Below are 21642 nucleotides of genomic sequence, written 5' to 3' on the forward strand. Positions count from 1 at the left end.
TTTTAAACAACTGCAACATAACATTTTCCCACAAAAACGTAAGAGTCAACAGCAGCAGCAGGAAGGGCATGTTTCTTTGATATAAGGCTAATGGTCCTTGATGTGGCAGAGCTGCTGTGAAAGCACACAACTACCAAAGCCAAGGGTGTTACAATCAAGGTCAGGCAAATCCTCCCTGCAGGGCCCTGTCCCCACAGGTGCCACCAGCACTGGGCACCCCAGTGGGAATTCCTGAGGGAGCTGGGGGTGACATCAGCACACAGCAACACACCAGCTGCTGCACAGTTTGGTTCTGGAGTGACTGTCATCCCAGACATGCTGGGACACTGCTCTGAAGTTGACTGTGCTTTTCCACATCAGCACTGCTGACATGACAGTGAACTTGCTGCTCTGTGCTGTAAACACATGAAACCTTTAGGACAATGCATAAAGCATTAACCATGTACAGTAAATGCCATCAGGAGAAAGTCTGGCACATGTTTTATTTCACAAGAAGAAGAATCTTTGGACTATAGTACTTTATGCCACAAAATGTTCCAAGTGCATCCCACAATAGATGGCTCATGAAATGAGAAATCCACAAACAAGCAAATAACTAGCATTTGCAAAAATGTTTTCAACAAAAAAAAAAAAAAAAAAAAAAAAAAAAAAAAGGAGGGAACTTCAGAACATAAAAGAGATGAGAAGAAAAAGCTTTTCTGAATTTCTCTGATGAGTCACTCGGCCGTACATCTGAGTGTATAATGACAGATTTCAGGCAAAAAATAGGAGTGTCTGAAGTGTTTTCCACAGTGTAGGAGCTTCTCCTAAAGGTGGCTAAAATCAATACTAAGGAGAAGTAAAAAATAAGGAAAAATTGCATCTTTATGTTGCTTCCACTGCCACGCTCTGGCTAACTTCACTGTGCCTGAAACTCAGCTGTGTGGTTCAGTCCAGCTCAGGGGAAGTTACATTTGGAGAACTGTATCACCTCCCTCTTCCCCACAGTAAACAGCCAAGTCCAAGTGCTACACCAAGCCTGAATCTTTGGCCATGCTATAGAAAATGCCTTTTTCCTGAAGTAGTTGGTCTGGGGTACCACACTCCACCACTTCTCCTCTCTCCAGGACTAAAACTCTGTAAAACAAGGAAAGGAAAAAAAAAAAAAAAAGGGAAAATAGTCACAAGAAGATGTACTTACAAAGGTACACTGAAAGTGACAGTACTCATTTTGCCATTCTGTGATAAAAGGGACAAGAGCCTAAAACTGAAATATGAGACAGCCTGGCCCTCAAGGCCACCTCAGCAAGGCAGCCAGTACAAGGGAGGCTCTATGAACTACAACCAGAAGTGAGGGAAAGTGGAACACCAAATGAACTTCAGAGGGCAGGATCTGCCCCTTGGGACTCCCTATGCTCTCTGTGCCTAAATTAGGGCAAGACACAGGAACAGACTCCTGTCCTTGCCTTCTCCCCTTCTCAGCTTGCCCAGGCAGGAACAGCACAACAGCAGTGACAGAGGACCAGAGGGGCTCCACAGGGCAAGCACAGCCACCATGAGGCAGAACACACACACACATCCTAGCCCTCAAAATAGGGAGCTAAAAAGGAACCAGTAATCACCCAACAAACACGGATTGCCATTTAAGTGGAGCACAGTGCAGGTCACACAGTCTGCAAGGTAAGAGCAGCACCAGCTCACCTGGTGTAGTCCATGATTGTGTTCAGACGATGTGCTATAGTTAACACAGTACATTCTTCAAACTGAGACTTTATAGTGGACTGTATGAGCTTATCTGTCTCAAGATCAACAGCAGCTGTGGCTTCATCCAGAACCAGGATTTTGGACTTCCTGAGCAGAGCTCGTGCCAGGCACACCAGCTGGCGCTGCCCCACGCTGCACAGAGGGGATGGAGCAGGGGAGAAAAGTCAGAACAAGTTCAGAGAATTCATTGGTGCTCATTTTGAAACCTGGCAATTTCTTGTTCTGAAAATAAGGTGGGTCTTACTATTTCCCTGCAGAATATCTAACAGCATCTGAAACTACACCCCCTGGCAATGCAGTAGGAGCACACAAATGGTTTCAGCATAACTGCATCAGGCTGGTTCACTGCATCAGGGCAGTGCTGAGGACTGCACTTTAAATGGTTTCTACAAGCTGAACATATAAAAACCTGATAAGGTGCAAATAGCAAGTGAACAGCTTCCTTAGAATAATGCTGCTGCTTAAATGTTTTCCAAGGCTGCCCAAGCTGCCTTGCACTCAAAGTATTTCTTAAAATTATTTTAAATTCTCAAACTCAAGAGCTGAAAACATGCTGAATAAAACCTAGTTGTCTGATTGCCTGGTCACATATTAAGAATTCTCCAGCTGCCTTCCCAGATTGTGACACAGGGCTGGGCCATTACAACTTGCACAAGCACACCCATGATTCAGTTCAGCACACACTTGGACCCACCTGAGGTTCTCACCACCCTCAGCACACTCATGATTCAGTTTATCAGGAAGGGATGATACAAAGTTCTTCAGGTGAGCCAATTCCAAAGACCTCCAAATGTCCTCATCAGAGTGTCGGTCAAAAGGATCGAGATTCATGCGCAGAGAGCCAGAAAACAATACTGGATCCTGCCCATGGAGAGAGGAGACTGACAATGGACACACAACATGGCAAGGGCTCCACAAATATTATTCTTAGAAAACAATACTGGATCCTGCCCATGGAGAGAGGAGACTGACAATGGACACAGAACATGGCAAGGGCTCCACAAATATTTCTTAGAAAACAAAAGGAAACAACATGTACAGATGCAGTTGCAAGCAAGCTAATATAGTGAATTGAGGAGCGAAGACTCATTTTTTTCCAATAAAAAGTTATTCTCCCTCACTCTTATCCTTCTTGGGGGCCTGACCTCTTCCCTTTGCAGATTCCTGCAGTCCAGACCTTTCCATTAGTCAATAACTCATGAATGCAGGAAAAAACCCCAACAAAATAAACAAACCAAAACACCCAAACCCCAGCCAACTTTGTTTTTACTGGACCTCTAGGCTAAAATAGAGGCCCTCCCTGCTCAACCTTCTGTCAGCAGGGACTGCCAGGTCAACTTTTCACTTCTTAGGGAATTAACCATCTGTAAATATTTCAAAACTCTTCAGCTGCAGTTTGAATGAAATTACTCCTTTTTTTTTTCTCAGACAGGAAAAAATACTACTCTGGAAATATTGATGCAAAACAATCAAAAGGAGAGAGCAAAGTCCGCCCTCAGATTTCCAAAAGAGGTGGTACAGAAAACCTTCTACAGTGAGCTCACTTGTTTTCGCCAGTGTGCTGCAATGGTAATTGAAAACATCACATTTTATGGTCTTACTTTGAATCAGAACAGGCAATAAAGGCTACAGAGTAAGAACAAAAACACTTGAGACTAAATCCAATGCTCATAAAGCTGTATTTCCAAATGTTTAGGACTATCCAACCCACAGCTGGCTGGGCCAGACTGGGATGGTTTCTGTGCAAGAACAGCACTGACAGCACTGCCCAGTGCACAAGGGGATCCCAAGCAGGTGCTGAGCTGGGATCAGCCCTTCCCACTCAGCCTGAGCTGTCTGTAGTCTCTAAGTGATCAGCTCCTGAACCCACAGGCCAAGGTTTTGCTTCACAACAAGGCTCAGCCAAGTTCCTACTTGTTACCTGGCACAGGCAAACTGAAACCAGCCTAGGGAAAAAAGCCTGGTTTCAAGTCCATGAAAGGGCAAGCTGAAGTGACTGAATTTCTTAGCACACATCAGAGGAGGAATAACAATTTGGAATAACAATTTTCTCCTCAGTGCTTTATGGAAGGAGCACTGCAAAAAGCAAAGAAGTTTAGGTAGTGGCAGGATTTTGCACCTACCTGAGGGATAATGGTGATCTTGAACCTCAAGTCATGGAGCCCTATCTTGGCAATATTAACCCCATCAATGATAATTTCACCTTCAGCTGCTTCATTAATCCGAAACAAACCCAAAGTAAGTGAGGATTTTCCAGCTCCTGTTCTTCCAACTATTCCAATCTGTTGGGAAGAAATACAAGAACAACTTAGTCTGGGAAAGAGTTAAATAATTTCAAAGCATTTCCACCTGAAATCAACACATTGTCAAACTTTTGGAGTTATCCACACACCAAAGGCATTCAGTTTCACACTGTATGTTTTACTTCCCAGCTAGACTGAAGTCTTGATCAATTCTTTTCAAATATAAAAGATTGTTGCTTAGGTTGGCTGATACACCTCTGGCCATCTGTCCATTCTAACCACTTGAGGTAGCATTCTGCCCATATTTGTAGGTACAAAGTGTGCACTCAGGAGAAAACAAATGCCCAGTTGGCTACCACAAATAAGGAAGCTGGGTAGTAGATCTTTCATAGCTACCTTTTATGCTGCTGTGCAAGGCCACACTATTAATAGACATCAGAGAATCTACACAGGACTGGGCAAGGAAGCAGGAGGAGAAACACACACATCAGCTTGGCCAGATCCAGAGAACCTGCTCTCAAGTCCCATTTTTTCCTGCAGTCTCACCTTGCAACTTCTGCTTCACTAGATCAGGCCTCCCCTTTGACTGTAGGCTATTTTCCTGAGATTATAATTAACTTAATCTCTCTGCAACCTACTCCTCTTTGCTTATGGCAAACAAATTAGCAAAATTCCCTGGGAAGGGGAGACAAGACAGGATAAACCTCACCTCCCAATGAAACCAGGCCAAATGATACTTGGCAGCCCCACATAACAGTGTCTCCTTATCTCTGATGCAGAACACACCTTGCAAAGGCTGAGAGCCCACAACATCTGCAGGGCTGATTCCACAGAAGCTTTTCTAGTTCTTAAGAGCCCCAGACACAGAACAGAACAGGGTTAACCTCTCTGATGCAGACCTGTGAGCTCAGCAGCCTGCCATGGATCAGGCATTACCTTTTCCCCCCCGTTGATGGTGACGTTGATGTTTTTCAGGACCAGGTCCAAGTCCTCGCGGTAGCGCAATCCGTAGCCCCGGAACTCCACCTTCCCCTCCTGGGGCCAGCTGCTGCCTGGGGCTGTCTGCTCAATGCTCCACTCAGCCTGCAAGAGCCACACAGACACCCCTGATCAGCTGCTGCAACCAGCACAGGCTCAGAGGACTCAGATTGCAATTAAGAGCAATCCTTCTTCAGGGATCATTTGCAAAAGGAACTGTGGTGAGAAGTCTCAGGACAGATGAAATGGTGTGAGTAGCCAAGGGTTTGGCTATCTCAAGTCCCACTTGCTGGATAAACTTCCCTCTTGCCAATGGCAGAATCATGCAGGCAGCACACATTCAGACAAGCTGTCTACACACCCCACCATGGCAAGGACACCTCTGGGGCAGCCACACGTGCAACTAGAAGCAGTTAGGCTGAGACTGCACTAAAACATCCATAAGCTGGTAAAAAGCTGCTGCCTCAACCTCCCACAGGGGTGAGAAAGGAAAGAATACACTGCATTCACTGCCACTGCCAAATAAAAAGGCTTTTGCATGTATAAACACTGGTCTGTATAAACACCAGAACTTAAGGAAAAAAAAATCTAGGAAGGGTCTTCACAATGTCTGGTTGCAAAAATAACAACCTAGATCAGGTTCAAGTGACAGGCAAGGCAAAGAGAAAACCCAGGGAACTCCACAATTATAAAGGGAACAATTACACATTAAATGAATAATGTGATTTGAATCAAAACAAAACAAAAAAAAGTAAAACCTTTCCATTCCCCACACTGAGTGCAAAAAGAGAAACACATAAAAACATTATGTTTGAAGTTTTAGGAAACCAAAATATTTGTGCTACACTACTGCTTAGCCTTGAACATAAGAGCACATTTCCTAAACAGCACTGTGTAAATACCAGTGGGAACACCATAAAAGCACCAACAGGAACTTCCCAGTGGGACCCAGCCCGTCCCTGGCAGGCACCCACAGCCCTGAGCTCTGTCCCACCCTCCAACCACTCAGGGGGCAGCTGACACCTCAGAACAGGGCACTGGCTCCCACAAGGGTGGTGGAGAGCTCACTCTACCTCCTTCTCCATTTCAGAATATTCCTTGACTCTTTCCACAGCAACAATGTTGGTTTCCAGCTCGGAGGACATGCGAACCAGCCAGTTCAGGTACGCTGTGATCTGCAAGGGGGAAAGCAGGCAGAGAGAAGGTTACACTGAACAGCTTACCTGCAATAAATGAAAAATTTATTTATTTGGAACAAACAAAGCACTGCAATTTCAGGCAAGATCTTGGCTAATCAGTGCTGGACAGGAGGAAAGCCTAAATGCCTTTAAGATGCACAGGATGAGACACCTCAGCCATATCCCCTCACAGAGGGAAAGCAAAGAAGAAACTTCCCAGCATCTCCTCAGATACTATTTGTAATTATTATTTTCTATGTTCTTTATTATTAGTTTTCCATCCAAAGCCCTATCAAGGCTCTGATTTTCTGATTCAGTCTAAGGATTCAGAGGTTTTGCTCTTTTTAGGAGAGGCAAAATTACCTGCAGTGAGTAGGACACCGAGAGGCCAACCAGGCCTGCACTGAGTTTGTTGCGTGCAATCACTGCAAACAGTGCTGCAAACAGGACAATGCAGTTCCCCACGTACTCCAGACGGACTGCCAGCCACCTGCAAGGCACAAACACATCCCTCCAGTGCTTCACCCACAGAGATCAGACATGTGGACAACAAATGCTCTGTTACACATCTTTTTTTTGTTAGATTAATGACATGGCATGTGTGTCCTGCTAGTGACACAAGCACTGTGAGATGTCTGAGATTCTGCTTCAGCAGTGTGTGAATCTAGAGGCATCCAAAATTAGTCTTTCAGGTGCATAAATTCCTTTCTATTGATCCCTAGGTTCATAAAGCAGTAGTAGTAGTTAAAACTACTACTACTACATTGGGATCAATGAAACAAAACTTTTAAAATAATATAACCCAGAAGCAAGGCAGGAACTGTCAGAAAGGTGAGAGATTCAAAAGTAATTTTAATTGTTACACATCTTTATTTTGTAAGATTAATCATAATGCACGTGTGACCTGCTAGTGACATTGCAAGATATTTGAGGTTCTGCTTCAGCCGTGTGTGAATCTAGAGGCATCCAAATTAATGAGTCTTTCGGGTGCATAAATTCCTCTCTTAACTACAACTATTTCTGAACACAGGGATTGATAAAACAAAACTTTTAAAATAATATAACCCAGAAGCAAGGCAGGAACTCTCAGAAAGGTGAAAGATTCAGAAGTAATTTTAATTTCATCACAGAACTTCGAACAAAACATATCTGAAACGGAGCCAAGCATGCCAAGAGCTGTGACAGACAAGGAGCATGTCCTCCCCAGTAACTGTGCCGCCCCAGTGGTACCTGTTGGCCACAATGCTGGGGTAATAAGCCTTCTGGTTCTCGTCCACCTTGATGTCGTTCTGGCGGATGAAGCGTTTCTGCTCCTGGAAGGCGCGGATGACGCTGACGCCCAGCAGGGTCTCGTTGAAGTGCGAGTACACGGGCGAGCGGCTCACCGACTCCAGGCGCTTCAGCTGCCGCGACGTGGCCACGTAGAACCTCTGCCAGCGAGAGCACCAGAGCCATGGTCACTGTGGGAATGTGCCCCCTCCTGAGGGAGTGACAAAACTCTCCTCTGTCCCCTTAGGAAGGAAAGAAGCCCACAAGTTTCTCTCCTGGATTAGGTGAAAAAGACACCTCATAGGATCTGGGGGATTTCACCTCAAACTTAAGGATAGCTAATTGGACAGGAGCCAAAAAGTCCCACCTTGGCAATTTAGTAGAAGAGAACAAAGAAATTAACGGCTTTTACCAGGGGCAGGAGGGCCTCTTGCACCTGGATCAATTTTTCTCTGTAAAGAGTTTGTGATTGTGCCTTTTATTAAACCTTTTTTGTTTCCAACACTGCCACAGAAGCCATCCTGCTGATTTTACGCCTTCCAAGGTAGCTGAGCTATCTTGGTTGTGAAATACATCTCCAAGAGCTTATGAGACCTGCCTCAAGGAGACTCCTACTTCAGGTTACATCCAGATTGTGTCTGGAAAGACAAGGGGAATCATAAACAGTTCCCTGCCATCTGGGCTGTTAGTGACAGAGATTCAACTCACACATGGGAATATAGACCTTCTCCAGCACTTTCAGGGCTGAAGGACCATGACATACACTGTGCTGCCTTTAAACAACTGCCAACTAACCCATCTCATGCCATTTTCTCCTCTTTCTTTTACCAGCAAATTTAATTCAACAGCATAAAACACACATATCACCACTAATGGAGCCAAAAGGATTTACAAATTCAAGAGCCAAAGTCAACCCCAGCTGCTTCTCTTTGAACTGTGCAGGCTCTTCCAGTTTCTAGGAGTGAAGGCAGAGTGAAGCAAGCACCCCCTGCCCACACAGGGTAAGAATGAATGAAAGGCTGACACCCACTCTACTGCTCTGCAAACAATATTCTGATGAAACAGGCATATGAGCAATACACACACACACACCCCTCTAAAGGCTACTCTCAGGTTTGGAAAGAAGTCTTGGAAAAGGCTTTCCATATTTGGGCTCTGAGCAACAAGCTGTGCAAAATTTGCCACAAAATCTAATGGCATTTTTATCAAGTAGGTATTAAAGGATTACCTTCTGCACAGAAGTTATTTTACACTTGACAAAGGAAGGAAATGCTGTGCTAACATCAGATTATCAGTAAACCATGCAAAGCACAGTCAGTCAAGCATGACTCAAACCCAGCACATTAAAATCCTTCCTCATGCAGGGTAAGAACAGCCTCAAATAGCAGAGCATGTGCCTGCTGGTCCTGGCTCCCCCAGGGAACACCCTTTACCTGCACGAAAAAGTAGACAAGTCCCAGGGGTGGAATGATGACAGCAGCTATAGGTGTGGCCAGCAGGATGATGATACAAGCCCCAATGACATTGAAAGTGGAGCCCATGAACATCTTGATGATGGGTGGGATGGTGGAGTCGATGGTGTCGATCTCCTTGGAGAAGCGGTTCACCAGGTTCCCGCTGGGCGTGCGCTCAAAGAAGCTCATGGGGGACCGGAGCACGTTGTGCAGCAGGTTGAGGTGCAGGTGCCGTGATGCAAAGATTCCTCCTATTGACACAACCATGGAGTAGCCAAACACAGCAATACCTGGGAAAGGAGACTCATTATTAACTGCTGCCACCTCTCACATAAATAATTTTCCTCATTCTGTCATCATTTAGCATTAGCATGTTGTCACTATAAGACACGGAACAACACACCACTGCTCTCAAGGTGAAAAAAGGGAAGTTTGTTTTCTGACTCTTAACATTTATAGATTTCTAAAAGTGACAGTGGATTGGAGGGTGAAAGTGCCACCTCTCCAATCACACTGGACAAACCAACAGTCCATTGAATTTCTCTTCTTCTATAAAAGAATGCAAACCAATAAGTTATTTACAGAAAGTGTGTGAGAAAGTCCATTACAAGAATGTAAACATCAGAAGGCTTAGAAAATCTTTAAAAAATCAGGGTGACAGTATGTCTGTAGTGCAATAATCCTGAAAACTTGGTTACACTTCAGCCAGACTCAGCAAATATGTCAAGTAGTTAAAAAAAATAAAACCAGTAAAGACATCACTTTTCTTTCATTGCTTCTCCATTACAAAAATTTGTGTAATGTTTGAACATTTTCCCTGAGCAAAAATCACCAAATTTGCTCTTGGCATTTGTTTTTTATTGTGGGATTTTCATGGCTCTTCTGAAGTGGGGTACTTGGGGTGTTGGGTTTCACAGCAAACAAACTCTAAACCACAAAGAGGACACAAAACAAAACATCACTGCAGCAGCCTCCCCACAGTGCCCTGGGTGGAGGCACAGGCAGCTGAGCCAGGCTGGGCTGCAGGGAGGCAGCACAGCCACAGCCTCCTGTGACAAACTGCCCTGCAGGGGCAGCACAGGCTGCTGACAGGCCAGGGAGGCTCTTCTCAGATCAGACATTCTGTCAACAGTTCTGTCTCATCAGCCAGCAAAACATTTCTCACTTTGAGAAATTTCAGTTACAAATGAAAAGGAAAAACACATTTTGTAACTGAATAACTGTATAGGTTGGTTTGCTTGCTTTTTTTAAATTCAAGTTTTTTCATTTTTCTATGAAAACACACACTCAAATCCTTAGCAAAATGATGCTGCAGAGACCAAGAGCATTAGAAGCACTGAACCAGCAAATCTTAAAATACACAAAACCAGGCAAACCTTGAGAAATTCCCAATGCTCCATACACTCCCAGTCTGAGAGTTGTGTTCTGCTGTGTGCCATTGATAACAGGATCATCTGTCCATAAACTCAGCCAGTAGTTGGAAGACAAGGAGGCTATGTGATTGCACATAAAGAGGAAAATGGCCAAGAAAGACATACAGAGTCCAATTGCTTTCATGTACTCCCAGTACACTGATGCCTTTACCTGAAGAAAGAAGACAAAAAGAAATACTCATTTTGCAGCTAGGTTTCAAAGGCAGCAACTCCCCCTTGTCCAACACCTATTTAAAGCCAGTGTCCCTCCATGAGGCCATGAAAACACAGCAGCTGCACTCCAGAGAGGCACAGCCTGGGAACACAGGCTGCAAAGCATCCAGTGGAGACATGCCAAACCCAACACTGCCCCAGGGCAGGCACACATCATCCCTGCCCTGTCATCCACGGGAAGGGAGGAGTAGGGAGGGACCTGCCTGAAGTACCACAGAGCATCAGCAGCAGAGCCAAAAACCTCACTGAGCAGTTCCAGCTTCTGGCTCTCCGTACCACAAGATTATAAAGCCTTCAAACCAACCCTTGCTCCACATGGCTCCTATCCTGTGATCTATCTTTAACCAACAGCAAGCAACCCAAGCTTGGATTCAAGCAACATTGCTAGGAGCTGTAGCTGCCACTTTCCCAGGAACCTCAGTCTCAGGTTTCTCAAAAAGCCCTGGGTATCCTGGGATTAGACACTTATGTCTACAGTGGAAACTTGGCTTAAACTCATCTGAGTCAATGCAGCTCCTCACTGAAGGGCAGTTTTCATTAGGTCATCTAATTTGTCACAACCTCTCTCCAAGAAATAGCTGCAAGGTTTTCATTCCTCCTCCTACACTTTGATGTGGTCAGGCCATCATCTCGTCTCACACAAGTTTTGTGTTGGCATTCTTCCTGCAGGCAAACGTGGGGCTCAGGTTTGGGAGCAGAGGGCACAGCAACACTTCCATCAAGCATTACAAAACAAGCAGCAAGCTCAAGAACTCACTCAGCCCGTTCTCACAACAGTTATGTGGTCTTCAGAAGTTATTTTCTTCTGAAATAGATTTTTCCAAAACTGAAGAAGGGCACAGGAAGTGGGAACTGGAGCCTTACCCTCCCAGTCTTTGCTGTGTCAGCCTCTGTCAGTTTCCAGGAATTCTTCTCAGCAAGTGGCTTCTGCAGATCTGCTGTGCTGCTCTGTGGCTTCCCAGTGTCTCTGCTGTATGTTGAAGAGTTACTGAGCTGCCTGTTTGAAGACATTTCATTTTTAATCTTAGCTTGGCACAGGACAGGTGTTACCTCACTTCTAGGCTTTGACGTTCCACAGCTCCAAGCCAGTGGTTTACATTCCTATGGAGATGTCCTAACCCCACCACAGGGCCAGAGGTTCCTTGAGCCTCCTTGTCCCTCAGGGCACTGTCCCACCCCTCCCTGACAGCACTCAGGTCCCAAGTGCCCATGTCCAGGCGCAAGTAAGTCACCAGATAAACAAGTCTTGGTTGCACAATCACTCCAGAATGAAAAATGCTTTGTGACCATCAAGACCAGCCTTTCCAAACCCCATCATCAGCTCAGCAGCTGCTGGAGAGTGAAAAGGGTATCCACAGTCCCCTCAAAACACGCCATTTAACTCCCAGGCACTCATCAGCTTCCAGAAATAGAGTCTCTAGGGCACCATAAGAACAGAGGCACTATTAGAGCACAGTGAGAATGAGGCATAGACCAGGAGATGGTTTTGGAAAGGTGTAATCAGAGTGATTGCAAGCAGAATAGCAGCTGCATTAGGTCAGCTTGGCACTTCATCCCATCTGACAGCAGTAAAATGCAGAAGCCTTAGGAACACACACCAAAGCTGCACCAGCCAATAAAACACTCTCCCTTTTAGGCAAGCCAAACCCACAATATCCTGCTACAACACAGGAGCTTCTTCCCATGGAAAGAACATCACAAGAGCTGTGTGTGTGCACACATGAGTGTGCATCAGTGTGTGCAGCTGCAGGGGGGCTGCAATGCCACAGGAGCCTGGGGCAGCTCCCAGGCAGAGCAGGGACTGAGCCCAGCCCCTGCAGAGCTGCACCTTGCATGGACACACAGAATGGATGCCAGAGCAGACCTGGTCCTGCCCAGGCAGAGAGGTGGTGCTGGGTTTGTGGGGTGTCAGGTGCCTGCTGGACCTGGAACCACAGGGCAGCACAGCTTTGCCTTCCTCAGGCTGCTGGATCCAGCAGGATATACTTTCCCTCTAACAAACACCATCACCATCAAATTATTGTTCATCCACATCTGAGTGACTGGATTGAATGGATGGGGGGCAAGAGGAAAAGCAAAAATAAAACCACACACCTATGTATCAGCTTTCCAGGGGCTTCATTCACAAGGCCTCCATTTTCTATAGGTTTGCCTTCCTTTGCAGATGGACTGTTTGTATCTGAGAGGGTGAAAAAGTAAACATGGAAATGGGTTAGGCAAAGAGACACAAGCATTTCATTTCAATCCTGACTGCCTGTTGCAGTCTTAACGTGCAAACAAAGCAGGGAGCACAAGTTATTTACAGATAATAACAGAAAATTGACCAGGTGACCAAATCAGTTTAGTTAAACTCCCAACAAGGTTAATTGCCAAGACAGGGAACATTTATTTTTCTAGCAAATGTAGGTCAGTAATAATGTAACATAATTATGAGGACATATTTTATGTTCAAACATGCAATACCCACCCACATGTGACCCACTCCATGGAAACAAACCCAACACTCCAGCCACTCCTTTTCAAACCACAGCTTCTACACAGTTAGTTATAAATTATTTTTATTTTAAAAAGCAATGAGAAGACATTCTATAAATGATGGAGTGAAGATGTAAGAACAGCAGCCATGTGCTAGTAACTTTGAGTCTTCCTGCAAAGCTGAACAAGAAGAAATGTGCAAAATCCTGGCGTTTTAGGCAAAATCCTGGTGTTTCAGGCAACTGCAGGAATCAGATGACTTTGAGCAAGAAATCTTTCCATGAGTTGTTATCCCACAACATCCTGCTTGTACCAAGACGCGGCACACATGAGACCAGAGTCTAAAACACTCCAGAAAATGTCAGCTTGAAACAGGAACCTTTTCTGAGCAATTTAATCCAGTGTAGTAGAGTGCCATGAGTAAAACTAGGTTCAGCTTATGTCAATTTTCCCTGTAAAAACTAAATGCCTGCCTCCTATAAAGTTATCTGTCAGTAAATGGAACTCTATTTTCATGTATGGAAGTTAATTTGGAATTTGCAACAAAGAGTTCTGTGTTTTTGAAGGATCTGTGTACAGTTCATGCAAAGGTATTGAGCTAAATATACTCAAAAGGTATTCAGGAAAATTTGTGCAAATCTAGAGTCTGACATTTGCATGTCTTTATACAAAAGCAAAATATATGCATAAAACAGATCATCCACACATTAACTGTGGACCGCTTTCCTTTCTGTGTCTGGAAACTGAATATTGGTTCATTACTTTAAAAACCCAAAAATAAATTGTTCAATGTGGTCTTAAAAATACAAAAAGCAGAACATATGAAAAAGTTCAATTATTTAGTTCTTATTTATGTGAATAAGATCAAGCCTAGATGGGACTGCTGGTTATTTTAAGCCCTTGACAGCACTTGTTTTGAAAGGTTCCCATATGAAAACCAGCAAGCATTCCAGCAACATACTGCTTTAGAACATTGTTGAAGAAAACAAAACCACAAATAAACCATCCTCCCCCTAAAAGCTCAAATCTGATTTCATGTTGTAGGCCATGAAGATTTCTTGCTTATACTGCATTTAGCTCTGAGAACAAAAAAACGCTCAAGACTGCCACAGTAAATCTGACATATGCACTCAGGATATAAACCCAGTAGTGAGGGTCCTGCTGAAAAAAAGTACCCAGAAATGATGAAAGGGAACAGCAGTGAGCAGTGAATACACATTTGAGAACAAAAGGACCCTCAGGGCTCAATCCTGACTGATGCATCTCTTGGTACACTCACTACATTTCTAAGTCCAGGGTGTACCTATAAAACTAATTTAAAGTTTCCTCATGGAAGCCTCAGACACAGAATTGCTGCTGCTGAGTTACCTACAAGCTGCCACACAACCAAGGGCAGGCAAACCATGCAGATACCTCCTATGCACTGATAAAATTCCTCTAATAATGACTCAGGCTCTTGTAAATAAACTGCAGTACTCATGTTACTCCAAGGCAAGCACTAACACAAAGCCCACATGGCAAACAGTTACCTGTTTCCAGAGGTTGAATCGTTCCTTCTAATGAAGGATCTGACTCTAAAAGCACATATAATTAACTTTTTAACACACTCTACCATTTTCAATCTTTACAACCTCACATCCAAGCAGAATAACCTAAACCACAGAACCCAAGGCAGAACCAAATTTGCTGAAATGGATCTATTTTTAATCCCAAACCACAAGCACAGTTTTCCCACACAGAGAAGGAGCCCCATGAAGGTGAGGATGGCAAGGCAGCACACAGGCACGGGGAGCCCTGAGGAAGCCCAAAGGGAGAGGGAGGCTGGGAGGGACCAGAGCTGCAGCCAGACCCAGGGGCTGGCTGGGAGGAGAGGCTTTCCCAGCCCTGGAGCAGCCAGAAAGCACCAACCCACTGTGTTCCCAGGCTGCCAACAGAGCTGCAGACACCAGGGAGCCTCCCTTGGACAGTGGGAGGGCAGATTCCCTCCAGCCAGCTCAGCCTGGCTCCATCTCACACTGCTGGGCTCCTCCAAGAGCCTGGGACTCCCAGCAGCAGTGACCTTTCACACATTCAGTAAACATGCATGTTATCCCTATGAATCAGACCAACAATGCCTCTGCTTTTCACTTTTTACCACTGGCAGAAGATCACTTGACTAGAACTGATGAACAAATTCACTGCAAAGAGGCCAAGCCTGTGATAATCCCCTCCAGATCACCAGGGTGGCACTGAAGTCAGAAGTGCCTCTTATGAGAAAACTGCAGAGAACCATGGCAAAAGTTAAAGCACTGGCTCACTTTCCAAAAGAAGGTTCAGTAATTAAATGGAAAAATAACTTAGTTTAATGAAAAGGATTTCAAAACCTACTTTTCCACATTTGAAAATGGGAGGAGACAAAGACTAAGAGAACAAGGCTATTAAATGAGGCAAATCTTCACATTAAAGTGAACTTGTTAACTGCCTAAGGGAGCACAGAGAAAGTTAATTTGCCTATGAATTTCACACAGGCTGAAGACTGCAACAAGTCTGACTGTGCCCCAAGCAGCTACAGAAGCACCTACAGAAAACATCCAGAAGTTAAGCTGCCCCCAAACTCGTGTCACACTTCACCCCAGCCAGCAGAGTGCAGGCACCCCTGGCACATCTCAGTGTCAGGAAATCACCACAGGCCATGAAGAAAACAGGCTGGAGGCAAAGACTAAGTTCCCCTATTAAAATCCAATACTGTAACTGTCTGTAGATAAAAGAAAAATAAATCTGAAGTGTATTCCTGTACCAGGGCAGCTCTACAGCTGTTCTGTAAAGCAGAAGCAGGAGTCAAGGACAGCAGCTAGAACATTGAGCTGCTTCCTCCTCCTCCCCATACCCAAAGGAGTCAGTTGCATAAAGAAGACACATGTTATCAGAGACAGGAAGGGTGTATAAACCCCAGCTGGCCTTTTGCAGTCTCACTACCATCTGCATTTTGCACTGAGAGGAAATTTTACTACAGATCTGTTACACATTTTCCTGATTTTAAGAAAGAATGTGTGTTTAACCTCACAACTTTCAACACCCTCAAGAAATAAGCACCTCTACCTATACAGGCAATCACAAGAAACAGTAATTCAACTTTCCTATCAGTACTGCTCTTTTTCCTGCAACAGGACTCTCTTACTAACATGACAGACAGCAAGAGAGTTTATTTGTGAGCTTACCACTGTTCTCCATGGTTTGTTCAGCATTAGCATATGTACGGAGAAACTCAGCAAAGGCCCCATCCTGCTCCAGCAGCTCCTGGTAAGAGCCCATCTCAGAGATTTCTCCATCAGTCATTACCAGAATTGTGTCCATCTGAGGCAGGTAGTTGATTGCATGGGTTACCAAAACCCGGGTCTAAAAGGCAAAGGAAAAATAAAGGGTTTCTGTAATCTCAAATTAGTGAATACCATGGTTGGACTACTGCTATTTACTACTTGAATTGTGTGTATAATAGAACAGTAATGAGGGACAGGCATGCAGAATTTTAAGAGAATGTTGTCTTGATTTTTCCATCAAATATGTTTGAATTACAGAAACCAAAGCACCTTTCACTACAAAAATGTCAGTGCTTTATAAAAGTCCTCTAAAAATTGCAGAAGGATCCTTTCATTTTTCAGCTGTTAGAAACAAATCTAAATATGCAACTTGACAAACTTGGAATCCTTTGAACTCAGCCAAGAAATAGCATTCTATAGAGACATTATAACATACTTTATTTTTCAGGAGTCCTTTTGGTCCAATAACTTTTTCAAAAATATGTTTCCCAACATGAGCATCAACAGCTGATAAAGGATCATCCAGTAAATAAACATCTGCATTGCAGTAAACTGCCCGAGCCAGACTGACTCGCTGCTTCTGTCCTCCAGACAAATTCACCCCCTGAGGAAACAAGAAAACAGGAGCCTTTATTTACAGCTGAAAGAAGATGTCTTGCTACAGTTCATAAAAGACACAAGTCACAGGTGGTTTATTTAAATCAGAGGAAATTCAACATTGCATGAAACAGATCTCCACAAATAATTTCACTACCACAATAGCATAAGCAATCAGTCACAATCCTCTTGCAGAGAAGCACATCTTTTCTGCTCTCACTGCCAGTGAAGGGCTGGCCAAACCAAAAAATACTGTTTGCTAGTCCTGAAAAGCAATTAACCCTGACTGGCCTGCCTAGCTCAGTACATTCAGAGCTGCTTTTCTTCTCAGCTGTATTTCTGCAGTGCTGCCTCTGATTTAAGAAACAAACCCTGCTCCCACTGCACACTGTGACTGGCCTGGTGACCACCAAGGTAAAGCTGCACCTTGGCTGCAGGTGGGGCTGCCAGCTCTGTGCCCAGCTGGGAGAGCAGAGCAGGAGAGCAGCAGCTCAGAGCCCCCAGCAGCCACAGCCCCTGGCACCCCTGGCACAGGGACAGCAGCTCCTTCCTGCTCCACAGCTCTGCACCACCCATGGATGCTTCCAAAGCCCACACCAGCCTTGCTTTGGTAACCAAGGGCCAGATTTGGGGTAATGGTGTTCTTGTGGACTGAGATTCGGATTTTTTAGAAGGGCTGGGGTTGGAGACCTGTTTGCTTGTTTTGAACAAAACTGAAGTGTTCAGAAGATTTTTGTCTTTTTGTTTCTGCATATTTTTTCTGCTCTATAACCGTGGCAACTTAGAAACTGTCACTACAAGATGGTTTTATATTTGCAACTGAGCACAGGATTCCTCCCCTTTCAGGCTTAAGGAGAAGGAAAACACCCTGTTCAAATCTGCCTCTTATTCTAGAGGATTCCTGCTCTGAAAGTTGTAAAATTCAATACAACTTTGAGATAAAGTAAAATAAGAGTCACACAGCCTTAACCACAAGCAATAGCACTGTTATGGTGCAGTGGGCACTGAAATACCTTTTCTCCAATTTCTGTTTTGTCTCCTGAAGGAAGAATCTCTATATCAGGCAGCAGGGCACAAGCCTCAATCACACGCTTGTAGCGGCTCTCACTCAGCTCCCTCCCAAAGATAATGTTATCTTCCAGAGTTGCATTTTGGACCCAGGCTTGCTGGGGAACGTAGGCTACAGAGCCCTGCAAGAAAAATAAAGTTCAGTATACTTTAGACTAAGAGTCTGCACAGAGAGTCAAGGCACAGCAGGGCTTTGTGAGGCAGGCAGTGCTAATCACCCCACAAATTACCTACGGTCATTTCCAAACAAAGCCTTTCTTGGGCTCCAGCCTCCTCCAAAATGTTATTTTTATAATCCTCTCTACAACTGAATGTAACAAAGTGCACTGGTGGAAAATAAAGGGCTTCAAGCAAAATACGATTAACATAAACCTGGAGGAAACATTTGTTTAGAGGACGTTTGCACAATCACTGCATGTCAAAAGTCATTACTTCTTTCATATAATTATAAATTATGTTGTGCACAAAAGAGTTTAATCTGGTATGCAAGTGTTTAACAAATGCACCCCTGCCAAGAGATTTCTGTAGAAAGCAGAGGAAGTGGTTTCCATATAAAAGTCACTTCAAAGGAGGAGACTGAGATAAAGCAGAGTATTTTGCTTTGTGTATCAGCTCTGTCTTCTCTTTCTGCACTCATAATTAGTGACTCAGATCTCAACTAGTTTATTTTTCCACAATAATTCTGAAGGTGGCCAAACCTACAGACTTTTAAATGCTGCAGATTTGTTTAGTTCTTAAAAGTAATTTTATTTCCAGGTCATTTTTTCTCTGTTAGCTCTGTGCAGCACTGATGTCTAGGAAAGAACAAACTGCAGCAGCAGCTTTTCCATGTTCAGGTGTCTGGGGGCACCCTCTCCTTGTAATTCTCTGATGTCTGAGAAGGCAGAACCCAACACTGCTCTTCCTCAGAGAATACCTAACAGGGTCTCCCCATCTCATACCCAGACTCACCAGAGCACTCACCTTTGAGTGCTCCACTGTTTTATTGGGCTAAATCTGACACCAACAGATTTGGATGCTGTTGGGTAAATGACACAGAGTGCAGGCTAAGGGATATACATGCTTGCCAGGAAAGCAGGCTAAGAAGTGCATTTATTTGCAAGTCTCTTCCCTCCTCACACTTTCTTGGAAATCTAGAATCCCTCTAGCAATACCCACAAACAGCTGAACAACTCTGCAGATGTGTCACACCTTGACCACCACGTAGCCTTCCTTCTTGTCCATCTCCCCCAGCAATGCAGACAGCAGTGAGGACTTTCCACAGCCAACTTGACCAACAACAGCCACCAAGGAGCCTTCAGGAACAGTGAAATTGATGCTGAAATAAAGTGCACACAGTTCAGCCTTGCTTGCTGGCACTCCCCAGTAGTTAAACAGTCAGTTCAACAGCCCATCTACAGCTCAAACCATCAGGTGCAACGTGAACACCCTCTGCAAACACTGACTCAGCACTGAAACTGTAACTGCCTAAAACCCACACCTCTCACTCAGAAAGCACCAAGCACTCCTCAAGCTTAGAATACAGAACATATTATGTAATTAGTCTAAAGGGCAAGAAAATAGAAAGAAAGCACTGTGACCCAATCTCACCAGAATTTCTCTCAAGTGTTCTATGAACACAAATGTAAATACAGCAAAGTTTTGTCCCAAAGAATTTGCCATTTAGGGCCCAAGTGAAAGCAGTCAAAGTTAAGGAAGGGAGCAGGGCCTGTGGCTGTATCACTGTTTGCTTTCTGCAGCCCAGGATCAGGGACAGCAGAGTGCAGTGAGAATCAGCTGTGACATGGAGCCTGAGGACACAAACAGGAGGGAGCAGAGCTGGCTGAGAGGGGCTGAGCTGGCTGCACCCTCTAGATGGAGCTCAGCCCATCTGCAGCAACAGCCACAGCTGAAATCCCCTGCAGCTCTCTCTGCCCTGATCCCTACCTCTCCTGCAACCTCCCCTCATGCATTACATAAATGCAATAAACTGTAAATCCCTCCAGTTCATAAAGCCCCAATTTAAACACAGAACTGATGTTATTTGTTCTCTTTCTTTACGGCAACAAATTCTTCTCTATATGTACTTTATAATTCAAGTATAGATCATCTGTGGTGCAGCAGGATTATGGAATGGAATAAAGAGCACCAATCTTTACCTGTTCAGCAAAGGAGGATCAGTTTTGGCCCAGCTAAATGTTGCATTCTTCACAACAATGCATCTTTCAGCTGCAAAGAGAAAACTCATACTGATAAAAGTACCAATACAAGCAGCTACACTGTGTGCTCACAATCCAAAGTCAATCCAAACACACATGGGCAGAGGTATAAAGTTACTTTTTCAGAAGAACAACAACACACTGCTTGCCAAAAACTTGAGTTCTGCTTTTACTGAATTTGGCAAGACAGTAGAGGTCCCCAGGTTACCCTTTGAGGAATCAGGAGGTACATGAATATCAGCTACACACACAGATACCAACTAATTCAGCTGCATCTCCAGCCCTGCCAAATCAGTTGTGGAGGGGAAAGAAACTATCTGAGAAGGAAGAAGAACCTGTACATAATTTTCATTTTACAAACTCTCTTCTCTGTTTTCTGTCTCAAATTTATCAGCAAAACCCACCAAAAATGCAGTAAATTTGTTTTAGCAAGCAAAAGAAACCACCCAAAACCTGCACACACTGATTTGCACAGAAACTCACCCTGTTTGATGGGACCCCTGACTATGCTGTCTGGATCCAACTCCTCATGGGACAGGAACACCCTGAGGCGCTTGAGGGAGACACTGGCCTGCGTGGAAAAGGATGCAAAACTCTTTATACTCTGCTCATTACCTTTATGTGCTCACTGTCTTGTGCCACATACACATTATACCATTATTATGCACCCCCATCCCTCCTTAAATCCATTGCACAGTTGCTTGGATAGCCAAACTTTCACTGCCCAACCCACAAGAAATGTGGGTGATGGAAGGAACAACTTTCCACCATAACTGGGATTATTTCACCAGCACAGCACTTCACACACAGGAACTGCCAAGGTCCCTTCCAGAGGTGCCCACATTTCCCCTGTGCTCATTCTCCAAGCAGGGGGATGTTATCCTTCCACCCAGGGCCTCCTCCTGCACACAGAACACCTGTAATGACTGAAATCTTACTTCTACTATGTTGCTGATGACCATAGGGAGCATGTTCAGTGGGAACCTGAGGATGTTGAATAATGCCAGGGAAACAAAGGCCTTCTGAGCATCCAAGATGTTGTTCTTGTCTATGGTGACATACACAGCAAACGTGGACAGGGCCACCTGAAACCAAGGACAAAGGCCACAGTGAGGGTCGTGTCTTAAAGCCACCAGGTCAGGACCACAGTGTGACAACTGAAATCTAACCGAAAATCAAAGAAAGAGCAATGTTCTGATAACTTTTTGCTCCTGACAACACTTTTTGCAAAACAAACATATGATTAAAGTCTGCTGTCGTAAGAAGTTGATGGCTCCTCTTTAAAAAGAGCCAAGTGCTCACTTTCCTCGCACTGCAGAAGTGAACTCACAAACATCCCAGGCTATTTGAGGTCACACAGCAGCAGAAGGGAAGTAGAGAAATTATCTTTTTTCCTGATCTCTTTCAGTTTTAAGACACTCCTCAAAGTATCAGATATTGGATCAGTAACATATATTGACAGGAAGGTTAGAAGCACCACACTACTAACCTGTTTTA

The 21642-nt window shown here is 44.4% G+C and overlaps 1 protein-coding gene across 1 annotated transcript in view; it reads right to left on the minus strand.

Moving 5' to 3' along the window:
* Nucleotides 1–630: 630 nt before the first annotated feature.
* LOC131090275 (multidrug resistance-associated protein 1) overlaps nt 631–21642 on the minus strand; it is a 44679-nt gene continuing 23667 nt past the window's right edge. Inside the window, exons 13-31 of the mRNA XM_058035550.1 lie at nt 21084–21230; nt 20629–20716; nt 20086–20155; nt 19139–19265; nt 17893–18069; nt 16719–16886; nt 16184–16361; nt 12606–12690; nt 11376–11508; nt 10242–10449; nt 8845–9155; nt 7373–7572; nt 6506–6632; nt 6038–6139; nt 4923–5069; nt 3867–4025; nt 2438–2604; nt 1681–1875; nt 631–1116 (exon numbers count right to left, since the gene is read on the minus strand). Of these exons, the coding sequence (XP_057891533.1) occupies nt 1008–1116; nt 1681–1875; nt 2438–2604; nt 3867–4025; nt 4923–5069; nt 6038–6139; nt 6506–6632; nt 7373–7572; nt 8845–9155; nt 10242–10449; nt 11376–11508; nt 12606–12690; nt 16184–16361; nt 16719–16886; nt 17893–18069; nt 19139–19265; nt 20086–20155; nt 20629–20716; nt 21084–21230 (2898 nt within the window). The 3' untranslated portion in view covers nt 631–1007. The remainder of the gene's footprint in view (nt 1117–1680; nt 1876–2437; nt 2605–3866; nt 4026–4922; nt 5070–6037; nt 6140–6505; nt 6633–7372; nt 7573–8844; nt 9156–10241; nt 10450–11375; nt 11509–12605; nt 12691–16183; nt 16362–16718; nt 16887–17892; nt 18070–19138; nt 19266–20085; nt 20156–20628; nt 20717–21083; nt 21231–21642) is intronic.

Source organism: Melospiza georgiana, chromosome 16 (assembly GCF_028018845.1).
Source record: "Melospiza georgiana isolate bMelGeo1 chromosome 16, bMelGeo1.pri, whole genome shotgun sequence".
Lineage (NCBI taxonomy): Eukaryota > Metazoa > Chordata > Aves > Passeriformes > Passerellidae > Melospiza > Melospiza georgiana.